Source organism: Sus scrofa, chromosome 16 (assembly GCF_054392235.1).
Source record: "Sus scrofa isolate SSC_HxYL_T2T_F1_AM1 chromosome 16, Sscrofa_HxYL_maternal_Yorkshire_Landrace_v2.0, whole genome shotgun sequence".
NCBI lineage: Eukaryota > Metazoa > Chordata > Mammalia > Artiodactyla > Suidae > Sus > Sus scrofa.
The window spans coordinates 29,639,456-29,654,223 of NC_139398.1; the positions used below are offsets into that span (position 1 = coordinate 29,639,456).

Genomic DNA, 14,768 nt, shown 5'->3' on the forward strand with positions numbered 1-14,768 from the left:
CTTTCCAACCTGGTTTTTGTTTGTTTGTTTTTTAGTAATAAAGGTGATATTTGGGTGACCATCTAACACTCTTTCGTGGCTGTTGTTGTTTTCTTAATTTCTTCAAAGTTTGCAAGAGGAAGAGAAATGCTGTTTATCAGGTACCTCCACTAAGACCCTAAAACTTTACTACTCCCAGTTCAAAGACAGGGAAATTGTAGCACATTCAAGGCACTTGCCAACTTCTCAAGACTAAGTATTGACCCTGGGATACATGTGGGTGAATTGGCTCAGAGCGTGCAAAATTTTAACCACAGTGATGTTCTGTCTGTGGGTATCAGCACACCAGCCATAATTTCACACGAGAAACAAAAAGCTCAGAGAGGTGGAAGAGCTTGGCTGAGATAAATGACACGGGAAGTAAGAGAAAGACAGTGAGGCCTACCACCCAGCACTTCGAAATACTGCTATTGTAACATTTGGTATCATGTTGCTTGTGTTTATTCTACATATCCGTGTTTCTCAAACCAAACATTCAAGAACACTTGGAACTCTTCGTAATGATTCAAGGTCATCAGCATGAATATTCATGCGCTGGATTTCCTCAAGTGCTGTGAAGGATTCAGATGTCCACGCTTGCAGTCATTAGTCATATCATCAATTCAGGCGTTTAGTCATTCTTACTTTCAGTTGCTCACACATTCATCCAAACACTCGCTTATTTTACAAATATTTATCTGGTGTCGCTATGCACAGACAGTATTCTTGGCATAGGGAAACAGTGCCACCTGTCCCTCTGGGCCAGCCCCTGACCCTGTTCCATCTTTAGTTTTCTACCTGCCTTTTGAAGCCACTCTCTGTGCCTTTCAACCACTCTCTGCTCCTAATATTGGGACTCCAGCCTCCAGCACTCCTTACACTGTCTCTTTAATTTGCTGGGGATTTAGAAACCTGATGATAAATTTGTTCAAATTCTGTCTGAAATGAGAGTAAATAAAACCTAGATGCTGTTTCCATGAGCAAAATACAAATGAGATAGTGAATGTTATGGTTGAGAAAGAGCCTCTAGATTAGCTGGGTTTGATCCAAGTTCTGCCAACCACTGCCTATGCACCCTTGGGCAAAGCATCCAGTCTCCTCCCCACCGCCACTCCCCACCCCCAGCAACTCTGTGTTTCTTGTCTCTAGAGTGGAAGATAAGGGGGATGGTGTCCATCTCAAAGAACGGCTATATAAGACTGCATGTTCACAGAGCATTTATCCCATTCTATGGCACAAAGCAAACTTTGTTTACTGTTCTTACATACATTTTGTGACAGTGATTTTTACCTCTCAGAGACCTGTATTGTTGTATTATATTTTTAGGGGAGTTGTGAAGACTCAATTCTAAGGTCACAGCTACAGTGAGCTCTTTTTTTTTGGGGGGGGGGGCCTTGCTTACCCACAGCATGTGGAAGTTCCCAGGCTAGGGGTAGAATTGGAGCTACAGCTGCCAACCTACACCACAGCCACAGCAACACAGGATCTGAGCCGAGTCTACAACCTATGCCACCGTTCTCGGCCACACCAGATCCTTAACCCACTGATCGAGGCCAGGGATCAAACCCACATCCTTATGGATCCTAGTTGGGTTCATTACCATTAAGTCATGACGGGAACTCCTACACTGAGCTCTTATCACGAGCAGCCGTCTGGCCTGTGATGCCTCAGAGTGAGTTCAGAAAGAGGACTCCAGAGTCTAGGGTTTGACTTTATCACATACTCATTGCATGACCTTAAACAAATTATTCAATCTTTCTAAGCTTCATTTTCCCAACTGCAGAAATGTTGAGAATATTATCCACCTCACAGATTATCATGAGATTGAAATGAAGACATATTTGTGATGTGCTTAGCACAGTGCCTAGCTAGTTCAGGGATAGAACAGAGAAAATTTAGCTAGTATTGAGAGCTAGACTTCATATAATTGGTAAAGTCTTAGACATTATATCAGCAAGAATAAACACATCACCACTCCGCATAACACTATAACACTTTACGTGACCATGAGCCTTTAAAAGTCTTCTGTGATGTGCCACGTTTCACAATAACTTAATGGTAAATCCAATCATGTGACTCCCTTTGCAGTTTAATCAAGTTAAATCTGTTTTGAATTTCCCACACCCGTTAAAGTGCCCTTGTAGCTCCCCACCAGTACACCCAGGTTGCCCTTTCATGGAGCTATTGAAAGAAGACTAAACTCAAACTCACTGAAATCATTCACACTAATATGTGCAAGTGGGTTTTGACATCTTGTAGTCTTGGTCAAGCTTCATTGTCTTAAATAACTATGCATCCAAAAAAATCAACAAAGCTACCGGGGAGAGCCTAATGTACAAGCAAGGAGTAATATGAAACCAAGTCTTGTAAACATTCCTTCAACTCAAACTACAGTTTGCTACAGAAATGTTTAAGGGAGTTCCTGTCATGGCTCAGTGGTTAATGAATCTGACTAGGAACCATGAGGTTGCAGGTTCGATCCCTGGCCTTGCTTGTGGGTTAAGGATCTGGCGTTGCCAGGAGCTGTGGTGTAGGTTGCAGATGTGGCTCGATCCCGAGTTGCTGTGGCTCTGGCATAGGCTGGTGGCTACAGCTCCGATTCAGCCCTTAGCCTGGGAACCTCCATATGCCGCAGGAGCGGCCCTAGAAAAGACAAAAAAAAAAAAAAAAAAAAAAAGAAATGTTTAAAATTCATGCCATGGAGCTCCTGTCGTGGCTCAGAGGAAATGAATCCAACTAGTATCCATGAGGAGACAGGTTCGATTCCTGGCCTCACTCAGTGGGTTAAGGATGCAGCGTTGCTGTGAGCTGTGGTATAGGTCACAGATGCAGCTTGGATCTGGTGTTGCTGTGGCTGTGGTATAGGCCAGAGGCTATAGCTCTGATTCAACCGCTAGCCTGGGAACTTCTGTATGTTGCAAGTGTGTCCCTAAAAAGACAAAAAAAAATTTTAAAATAAAAATTCATGCCATGAATAGATCAATAAAAGCATAAAATACTTTCTGTTCTTCTTTGTTCACACAAGTACATCTTTTGGGAAAACAAAACAGCACCTCCAAGCCCAAAGTCCCTTAGGAGCCAGGAAGTACACATAAAGAAACGAAGCAAGTAGGTTTAAGAAAACCACAGAGAATGCAAGATGGCAAAAGGCAATTGAATTGCAGTTGAACACAGTGGGCAGGCATCAGTAAGGGTCATGGGGAAGTGCCACCCCTGCTTTGGGAAACAGCTTCCTCAACTCCAGAAATGAAAATGTCACCAGATCTTCTGAGGTTTTGAGTTAATTCAGAAGTGATCATGTACTGATCTTTAAAGATTAGTGACTGACCACAGTTTCTCAACTCTAAAAGGCAAACCAAGAAATGGGCAAGAGGCAAGGTGTGTCCTCTGCTAAATTGTATTCTCTGACAATTTAGGTAATTGTGACCATCTTAATAGCTAAGACCTTACATGGATTCATTCATTTTATCCTCACAGCCATCCTATGAGGTAAGTCCTTTAATAGCATTCTATTTTATAGATTAAAAAATTGAGACCCACATTGGTCCACTTCTTGCCTAGCCAATGTGGGGTGGGCCTGAGCTTCTAACCCAGACATGCGGTGTGCCAGAGTCTGTTGTTAACCATATTCTGACACTTCCTCCCATGATAAAATAGTTTGGATTCCCCACCAGCTCTATGTGGAAAAAGAACTGTCTTTTTGATTCAAGTTTTTTGGGGTTTTGTCCCAAGTGAGTACTTCAAATCAGCAAATATTTCTTGAGCCTCAGCTACATATAAAACACCATTTTATGTGCTGTAACACATTTAACTTTTTCATCATTAACGCAATGTGTGGAATATAATTTTAGAACAAGGGTGATACTGTTGAAATAGCTTCATCTGGAAACACATCAGTTTGCAAACAGATTGGCATATTATCCACAAATATAAACATTTACAAAAAAATTCGGGCATCATTTGATGGCTGTTGCCATAATGATTCATTGGCACAAGAGAAATGCTACGTGATGAAAGATGCCAAGGCTGTTTGACACATTTCAGTGGAGTTCATTACACACACGAAACGGAACCAATTTTACTCAACAGTGACTTTGACATTTACAGAAAAATGAAATGGAGGTTTAGAAATGAAGACTTCATGTGAAATCTCTACCAAAAATTTTAAATTGGTTCTATCCTTATGTTACCACTTTTAGGAGATCAGCCATGTTCTAAGACTTATTTTTATTCACAGCAGGTGGCAACCTATTCAAACAGTTTCTTGAGTGATCAAAAGATTGATGGTGAACAAACTTAATTGGCTGTAAAACTCTTCTCTCAGAATAAAGAACATATAGGTTTTTTTTAAAGATTTACTTGTAGGAAGATATTTGTACCACTGGCTTCACTCTATTTATTTCATCCTAATACCACAGTTCTGTTTCTTTGATTGATTAGGTTTTAATTGAGTAAATACCATCCACGTTCCCCTTGTACCCAGCCACAGTGTGGGGCTGGAGAGATTTCAGGCTCAGAGTTGGTAAACAATACGGTGGGGGAGAAATGTTAAATAATTGTCAATAACCAGCTGTTTTCTACTTCATTGATGATAGAATGTGAGATGTACAAAAAATTAGTAAGGGATTTATGATACACATGCTAAAAGCCTTACTAATGGATTATGCCAGTGGGTTAGGATGACTTATGGGTAGACAATATTTTTAGAAATGTTTTCTGTGAGCTGCATGATGCAAAGTGCTATGCTACACTATTTATGTGCAACACCATTTATTTGAAGAAACAATTTCATGACAGATTTTAAAACATTCTCTTACTAGGGTAAATGGTTCAAGTATATTAATAATGTTGCCTTATTGAATGCTTACTATGTTTTCAATGCCAAAGTGAATGCTCTGCATACCAAAGAATGAATGTACTTGGTATAATTTGTAAAGCCTAGATAGCACTGTAGTAATATTACACTGAGTAGAATTAAGAACACCAGAACAAAGGTATGCTAAATCTGAATTATAAAACTTTAATTATATTGCTTTTAAATCTATCTAATATTTACTTGTTTGTCTGTAAATAGCATCATAAAATCAGCATCTCAAAACCAGATAATATAGTTGAATCATTCAGACAGTTATCAAACCTAAGTCACTGGAGAAGCCATTCGATCAATAGAGATGTTTTCTAATTAGCATATTAATTATTTGCAAACAAAAGGTGATTCTAAAGTACTCCAGAGAACTGAAGACATTATAGTTTGTCTTATTCTATATATTCTATGGAATACTTTTAATTATTAATTTCCAATAATCTAGGGGGAAAGATTTTGCTAATCAAAGGAAAACTTCAGGCCAGCTTCTGCATTAATTATCACATATTCTAAATTGATAGAACCTGAATTAATGAGGCTCAGGCTCCTCCTAACTGGCATGCATTAAATAAAAGCTGGACTTGACTGTGTACTCTTGTGAAAATTGAAGTATTTATGCATATTGGCTGCCAGGCAAATAAATTTTCAAAGTATGCAATTATCAGTGCTATGTGGGTTTTACCCCACTATCCATAAACATCTTAATTACCTTTCACATATTACTGAAAAAAAGGTTTCTGCAAAGATTCAAACTATTTTTCTGAAGTAACCACTTTTACAAATCAAATTTCTGAGCATACAATTGCCTATAAGAAATAGATATGCTCCCCCCCCAAAAAAAAACAGATTCCAGCAAAAAGAAAATAAAAAGTAGAGATATGATCTATTAATTAATCTTTTAAAGTTCATTGCTAAACTGTCAATGGGCTGTAATTAGGCAGTTCAAGTTTTATTTTTATAGAATTTTTGATACTTCTGATTTGCTTTAATGCTATGAAGGGATGGGACAAAATGTACAATATCCACATTGTTTTGTATTCTTTCCCCTCCCACTGTCTAACCTGGTTCTTTCCTAAGTGAATAATCATACTCTCCTATTTCATGTCCCTTTCTCTTTCTCTTCTCCTTCTGGCACCCCTATAATACAGATGTTAGGTGCATTTAATGTTGTCCCAGAGTTCTCGGAGACTCTCTTCATTTCTTTTCAATCTTTTTTTCTCTTCTCTGTTCTGCATCAGTGATTTCCACTAATCTGTCCTCCACCTCACCTATTCGTTCTTCTGCCTCCTGTATTCTGCTGTTGGCTGCTTCTAATGAATTTTTTATTTCAGTTGTTGTATTTTGCATCTCTGCTTGCTTAAGTTTTATATCTTGTAATTTATTTGCTCAGTGTTTCCTGTAAATTATCCATCTTTGCCTCCAGTTTATTTCCAATGTCTTGCATCATCTTGCATCATCTTCAGCATCAATAGTCTAAGTCTTTTTTCCTGGAGGCTGAGAATCTCCTGATCACTTAGCTGTTTTCTTGGGTTTTTCTTTCTCCCTTATCTGAGTTACAGTTCTCTGTCTTTTCGTTTTTATAGGTTTTTGGTGTGGTGACCCTTTTGCAGATAATAGAGTTGTAGCCTCTCTTACTTCTGGTGTCTGCCCCCTTTGTGGCTGAAGTTGGTATGGGGGCTTGTTGTAGGCTTCCTGATGGGAGGCACTGCCCACTGGTAGGTGGGGCTGATTCCTATCCCTCTGGTGGGCGGGGCTTTGTCTCTGGGTGAGTTTAGAGGTGGCTGTGTGCCTGGGGGGGTCTTTAGGCAGACAATTTACTGAGGGGTGGGGCTGTAATCCCACCTGGATTGTTGTTTTGCCTGGGGCTTCTCAGGCTGATGGGTGGGGCCAGATCTTCCCAAAATGGCCACCTCCAGAAAAAGGCACGCTGATGAATATTCCCAAGAGCTTTGCCTCCAGTGCCCTCCCCCCACAACAAGCCACATTCGCTGCCTGTTTTCCCAGGAGATCCTCCAAGAACTGCAGTCAGGTTTGACCCAGATTCCTATGGAGGCTTTGCTTTGCCTTGGGACCCAGTGCATGTTAAAATCTGTGTGTGCCTTTCAAGAATGGGGTCTCCACCTCCTCCAGTCCTGTGGAGCTTCTGTGCACAAGCCCCACTGGCCTTCAATGCCAGATGCTCTGGGGGCTCTTTCTCCCAGTGCCAGATCCCCAGGGGTGGGGATTTGATGTGGGGCTCAGAACTCTCACTCCTGTATGTGAGTCTCTGTGAACCAGCTAGTTTCCAGTCTGTGGGGCTTCCCACCCAGGATGTATGGGGTTGCTTATATCATCTAATTGCCCCTTCTACCTCTTGATGTGGCCTCCTCTTTGTCTTCTGGAGTAGGATACCTTTTTGAAAGTTTCCAGTCCATTTGGTTGAAGGTTGCTCAGCATTTGGTCATAATTTTGTTGTTTTTAGGAGAGAAGTTGAGTTCCAGTCCTTTTATTCTGCCATCTTAATCCTGTCTCCTTTTTTTGTTGTTGTTGTTTTTTTCACTCATACCTCCTGTTTTAAAATTCCGTATCTCTGTATGCCCTTACTTTGTTGTCATTTTAGATTACTTCCTGACACCTACAAAATGAGCCAGCACATCTTATTACTACTTGCCATGTGGTTCTCCTGTATTTTGACTGCTCAGAAGTCAGAAGGGTTCCCACATTTCTCAAAGTTGGGCTACACCAGACCCTTTCTTTCTTATCTTGAACTTATGGCCATTTATTTAGCACCTTAAGAATCCTGGTTTTTTTTGCATCTAAGGTCATGTTTGGAATATGGGGGGGGGGTTTGTTTCATATTTGTAGATTAAAATTTAAAATATATATATATATATATCACATTCATTTTAACTATATCAAATTCTTATCTGGTATAATATAAGCATGTTAAATTACAAGACAATATGTTTGTCCTGTTTTTTGCAAGGGCAGAATTACTACACTGAAGCTAGTTCTGATTTTTTTCCACCTGAATAAAGCAAAAGTGATTTTCAAAACCTTAAGGAAATGGAAAGGGGCGGGAGGAAACACATAGATTCTATGAGTTTATCCTCCAGTGAACTTTCCTTTTGCCCATATTCTTCTGGAGCCAGGGAATGGGCATAAAGCTTCTGCCTTCTCTGTTTGTATCCCATCAATATAAAGTCCTGAACTGCAGTCCACACAAAGGGAAACAATTAGCAAATGGACTAATACTGATTTTTAAAGTACTTCTATTCTTTAAGAGAATTTGACTTGCTTGGAAACACCTCTTGAAAAATGAAAAGGTATTTAAGCCTAAAAGGGAACTTTGCTATCTTTTGCAGACATTGCAGGCTGCTGTAGATGGATGCTACACTTGAAATGCAAATAACAGTAACAATAACAGCAGTAGTAGTAGTAATAATAACCGCTAATACTTATTAATACCCAACTAAGTGCCAGGCACTGTCTTAAGTGCATGTAATGACTTATTTAATGCTTACAACACCCTGTGAGATAGTTACTGTAATTATCCCTATTTACAGAGGAAGAAACTAAGGTGCAGTGAGATTAAGCATTTTTTCCAAATTCACAGCACTTTAAACCCAGGCAGTCTGGCTCTAACATTGATCATCTTAACAACTATGCAGTCCTGACTATTAAGAAGTATTATATAAGAATTGCTAAGTTATATATTCAGCAATTTAGAATTTATTGGTTTTTTTTTTTAACTATGGAATTTCACAGAGAAATCTGTAAAAAGCTAACACCAAACGTGAGTGGGTCATAGTAATTTGAGTAATTATTCATATTGAGTTTTAACAAGGACACACCCTGCCAAGTTGATACAAAAAGAGCTGGGTTCTAGCAAAACTAGATGTTCTACTTTGAAAGACTGCTTAAATTTGTACCACTTTAAAAGCTTTATTACCAGCTAAGCAGAAAAAATATATGAAATACTTGACATTTTGGTATCTGTGATATTAAAAAGAACTAATATTTAATATTCAAGTGGCAACAGCTTGTAGAGTTTGCACACAACACCCACAGGGATCGATTTTTCTTTAAAATGGCCTTTCGGAATCTGCCTTTTAAACAGCTGACACCTCCATTCTCGGCATCCCTCTTTCCTGCCAGCACCGTGGGGCACACACTGAGTGCAGCAGCAGACGTGTAATTCTTCACTGCAGGATTTGTCTATGCAAATAATGGAGGATGTGGGAAATTAAGAAAAATGTAATTTCCACTGAATCAACCTCAGTGTAATCTCTACCGCTAGAAATGAATAGATGTCTTCAGAGGGCTTTTTTCCATATGCTCTCTTGGTCCCCTTTATATACCCTCCCTGAGAAGAGAGAAGAACTGTCATTACCTAATTGGTCATCAGTCATTCCACACTTGCACAAGGCCACGTGACAAATATACTGTTACCTGGCATTTTTCCAGCGTGACTAATTGTCACAGTACTAATTCACTCACCTGTGGAATTTTCAACTTCCCCAGCCTGCTGTCAAGAAGATGCATAATAATGGGATAAAGGTTTAAAAATGCTGAACACAATGAAATATTTCACTTATATTCCTACAGAAAGTTTCCACTAAACCTCATGTTGGGTAGCTATAATTATTCATTGCTGAGGTTTAAAAGAACTGGTCACATATACATTCATCTGGTAGAATAATAGGAGACAAGGGAACAAATCCTTTCTGACATAGAAGGAAAAAAAATACTGATCAGATTACCTAAAACATGTTTCTTTTTATCTTTCTGCATTTATTCAGTATCTGTACCGGTTTAATTACTACTGTGTTCTACATTATAAAGCACTTCACATTTTGGTTAGTATTATTTAAGAAAGTTTTTTTCTATATCAAATAGGAAGATTCAGGAGTAATTTGCTGAATTTAAAAAAACCTATGGAAAAGTTTAGGAGGGAGATATAGCATGTATTATTTTAATTCCATAGACTCATGAACCAAATTGGGACATCATTGCTAATCACTGTGTCCCAAGGATTTTTTAAATGCTAGACTGTGTTCTTGAAAATTAATATTTGCTATAGAAAACTATTACCCACAAGTATTATAGATGACTTTTCTGACAATCTTGCCCTCACTGTGGTACTGAGGTATATTTGAGGTACCTGTGAAAATTACATAGAAACTGTTGGACCAGTTTTGATGTATATGTTTTGTTGCTTATGATACAAGTAAAATTTGAAGATAAAAGCCCACCAGAATTTCCTAAAGAAATTTGAATAGAATTTATCATTTTATTCTTATATTCTATTAATTATAAACCCTGTTATTAATATGTCCTATAGTGTTCTCGGCTTGTAAGAGGAAAAAAAATTCTCCTGGTCGAGTTGGGAAATACTGGATTAAATGTAGGCTTAAATCATTACTACAAAATTCCACTTCAGAAACTTCAATATGCTAATGAGTATTCTGAAGAGAAGGCATAAGGTCTTTTCCAACCTTATTTGACCCAGGCTGTTCCATCACAACACATTCCCGAAGCCAAGAGTCTGCAGAACAGGCTTCTGCCTCCACAATGCAGGTGCTCAATACACTCTAGTGAGATTTCAGCATTACCCACTTTCAATTGAATTGAAATTGTCTGTGATATTCTTTGCCTCAGACTTGTTTGTGAGGATAAATATGCAAATAGAATCAGAAACACAAACTCATCTCTTCTAACCAGATCTCAGCCCACATACTCAGAGGTAAAAGAGTAGTGAAATCATCCACTCTGGCATGTTGACCTACAGCAATGCTAGTACTTAAAATAGGATTTCGAAGTGATAGAAAAGGAAAGAGGAAAACAGCAGCTTCCTCCTTGGCACTCGCCTTCCATTTAGCATATCTGAAAGACCGTTTTCCTCATTTCGAAATTGATAGCCAACTTATTTTTTTTGTTGTTGTTTTGCTATTCAAATTTCTGTCCTCTTTTTTCCAGAGCTTATTTGCTCTAACACTGAATTTTAAGCATCTCTAAAAATGCTTGATATGTTATTATTCTTTCCAGATATCCTCTGAGAGCCAAGCCAAGAACATTAAGGAAGAAAGGAGGAATGAGGCTGGATAAAGTGCGGTGAAAAAAGATACTTCAAGCGGAGGAGTACCCACTACTCAGAGACCGGACTGTGTCATCAGAATGAGAACTTACCGGTACTTCTTGCTACTCTTTTGGGTTGGTCAGCCCTACCCGACTTTCTCAACGCCATTGTCTAAGAGGACTAGTGGTTTCCCAGCCAAGAAAAGAGCCGTGGAGCTCTCTGGAAGCAGCAAAAATGAGCTGAACCGTTCAAAAAGGAGCTGGATGTGGAATCAGTTCTTTCTCCTGGAGGAATACACAGGATCCGATTATCAGTATGTGGGCAAGGTAGGATTCCATCGGGCTCTTTGACATTAGGGGGTTAAAAGCCTCCAGAAGTTACTTCTCATAAATAGACAAGGAGGATGTGAATTATCCCCCCAATACAGTAAGAATTGTTGCTTATCTGTTAAGACTTTTTTTTTTCACTTGAGTAGTTTCAGGAAGAAGACTGTAGCAAGAAGCTGAGAAATGTTAGCACTACAACAAAGAAAGAGAAATGCTTCAGTTGAAAACGAAACGCCCACAACCATCCACATAGGATTATCATAAATCCTATAATTTTTACTTTAGCTTGAAAAATGTAGTCCAGCTATTCTATAAAGTAGGATGTATTAAAAATAGGAATAGAGCGATTAAGCTGCAAGGAAAGGAAGTTTCCCTTTTCTCATTTTGAAAGCAAACATTCTGAGCTTTAGTCCTTTGGCCAGGTTCAAGTTAACTACCTCTTAGCTCTGCTACCTACTGTGCCATCCACTCTCTGACCAAACGGAGCCCTTTGTCCTCAGAACCCACCACTGCCTTAGATCTGGTCCTTTCTGCTCTTGCTGCTGTTTCATCTCATCTCCAATAACTGGCAAGAGCCAAGCATTTCAGAAGCTTGTGATTTAATTGCGGCAAGGTTCACAAAGGAGAAAAATGGTTATGTAAAAGTGCTATTTCCAAATATCATCTGACCATTTTATTGACTCCAGAAAGTAGAATGAGGAAGTATCACTTATTCCACTCCTTACGTATTACTGGAGCTGAGTCAGGGAACCAGCTTGGTTATTCTGTCTTCAAGAGTTTCACTGACATTTTATCATCAGCTAGATTCCCGCTGCAGAATATCTGCATACTGCAAAGAAGTAAAAAAGCAGGGATACAGGTTTGTACTTTGCAGGTACTCTGTTTCAGAACATGGTATTGATAAGAAAAACAATTGTCACATCCTTTATATAAGCAAACTGGGAACAAACGTAAAAGTGATGATTAAATGTCTTCCTTCATGATTATACAAATTTAAGACATCTATATTAGGATATTACACAAATAGCATAAATTTTACAGATTCCAAGGGCTGCATGTTCACATTTCAATCTGTTATCAAATATCCCTGAATTAACCATGTGCAAATATTCTCTTCAAGCATTTGCCACGTTCACTGAAGGAAAGCCATCCATGGCTTGGGCTGAGGTAACCAGGCATTGTTCCAGTGAAGTGAATTATTAATGTGGAATAAAGTAAGAGAGGAAGTATTCAGTGAAGGGGTGAACATCAACACAGATCCCCAAGGGTCTAGTCTTGTATTTGCCATGAAATTCACACGGTCTGTGACAGCTAAAGAAAGACAGTCCACTTTCTTGTACTTCACTCCATTTCCTTTGTGAAATTTGAATAGCACTACATTAATAGGGTAATTATTGTAATAAAATGTAATAATAATCTTACTATCTTTAAAGCACTTTCTACAATACAAATAATGTTATTGCCATCGAAGATTAAGTTTTTTAAAGTGCTTTCTTTAAATAATTGACCCCCTTTTTCCTCTTCTTCTTTTTCTTCTCAAATTGCGACGCTATTTTACATCAAAAATACTATGTATTTCTAAAGAAAAACCAGATATTTCAAACTACTAGAAACAGCAGTGGATAAAACCTCAGAAGAATCAGTTTTATGATTATCACTGTGAGAGATAATATTGCCACTGGGACAAGTTGGGAGCTGTGGGCGCAAACAGATCTGAGGCTGAATCACTGTGCTGTCAGTTGCTAGTTGCGGGGCCCAGCGCAGGTTATTAACATTTCCAGGCTTGTTTCTTCATCTAGAAAATGCAAGGAGCAATACCTGCCTGCCTCATGCAGTTGCAGTGTAAAGTGAGGCAAGAACCTACAGGTGTGTAAAGAAGTTATTGTTATTGATGAAAACTCCATTGTATACACCAATCTATCTGTAAAGCATGGAAAGGGAAAACTGGCTTTTATATCATTGCAAAAGTAAAATGATCCAATTAACAGCTCTCTCAGCGGCTGGCAAATGTAGAGGATTGTGGAAAAACTCCTTCACAATCACAGCTTCAAGGTGACTCATTGGATTTGGATATTTTATTGGCAGTGAGGTAAATTTCCTAACCTCACCAACATCTGCCCCTCCTCCATCTTCTTGAAATTATAACACATAAAAAAATATCCCCTGGAAAAAAGAATAAAGGGGAATAGTTGAATTTTTCATAGTTGCCAAGGTTGCTAATCAGATGTGTGTAAGAGATTTTCCTGAAATACTGATAATGAATTTTCCTGAATCTGTCTTCGGATTTTATATATGTATTTTTTTGTTTGGGTTTTTTTTTTTTTTTCGTTTTTTTGTTTGTTTGGTGTGGGGGGAGCGGGTTTGACTGCACTCATGGCATGAGGAAGATCCCTGGGCCAGGGATCAAATCTACACTGCAGCAGTGATAATGCCAAATCCTTAACCACCAGACCACCAGGAAACTTCTTGGGCTTTATGTTTAATAAACAGACAAAAGGAAGAGACTACAATTTGTTTTTTTGGTTTTTTTTTAACCACAATTAAAAGTAAACAGAAACAAAATTTTTGTTTTGTTTTTTTGTCTTTTTAGGGCTGCACCCGCAGCATATGGAGGTTCCCAGGCTAGGAGTCTAATCGGAGCTACAGCTGCCAGCCTACACCACAGGCATGCCGGATCCAAGCCTCGTCTGCGACCTACACCACAGCTCATGGCAACACTGGATCCTTAACCCACTGAGCAAAGTCAGGGATCGAACCCGCAACCTCATGGTTCCCAAGCGGATTCATTTCCACTGCTCCACGATGGGAACTCCCCAAAATAAATTTTTTTTAAATAAAAAAAAAGTTTGTCATGTGGCAACAAGTTGGCCTACTTTTAGTAGATTTGGAATAAACAGATACCTAATGAGATATTCAGATGCACAAGGTCAAGAAATTTGGGAGAAAAAAAATTAGACTATTAGCAGAGGTTCCAAAACTTTCTTGGTTCACAACGTCCTTAATGCCTCAATTTTTTCATAATGCCCTTAGGCCAAAAGAAATAGTTAAGCCCAAACAACTTACTAAGTATTTATGATCTAACAGATAAGTAACCAAAAAAATCAAGTAACAGAAAAAAAAATATATATATATATATGTGTATATATATATATATATATATATATATTTTATTCTTAAATAACTACAGTTACTTCCTAATGGACCCTTATTTGGCACTGCACAGCCTCTCGGGTTGGACACCAAGCCCTGGTTTCCTTTTCCACATTGATTTTTACAGGATACTAGCTTTTCAACCTGAGCACTGTGGGAAACCCAGCTTCAAAAATGTAGGACATCATCAAAGGAATGTAGCGCCACCTATGGTTGAAACTGTGAATACTCTGTGCTAGTAATTCACAAGCTGTGTGACAGCCCAAGTGTTGCAGTATTTCCCTCGGAATTTTAAAACATTTCCTAGTGCTGCAGTGAGATCCCTGCTGTTCCCCAGGGTGCTTTGGTGCAT

At 38.8% G+C, this 14,768-nt stretch overlaps 1 protein-coding gene across 7 annotated transcripts in view; it reads left to right on the plus strand.

Annotated features, from left to right (window-relative positions):
- CDH6 (cadherin 6) overlaps positions 1-14,768 on the plus strand; it is a 245,990-nt gene that overhangs the window by 174,303 nt on the left and 56,919 nt on the right. For all 7 annotated transcript variants that reach the window (XM_085002025.1, XM_085002024.1, XM_085002028.1 and 4 more), the window contains one exon: positions 10,910-11,266. In XM_085002025.1, coding sequence (XP_084858151.1) covers positions 11,039-11,266 — 228 coding nt within the window. In that variant the 5' untranslated portion in view covers positions 10,910-11,038. The remainder of the gene's footprint in view (positions 1-10,909; positions 11,267-14,768) is intronic.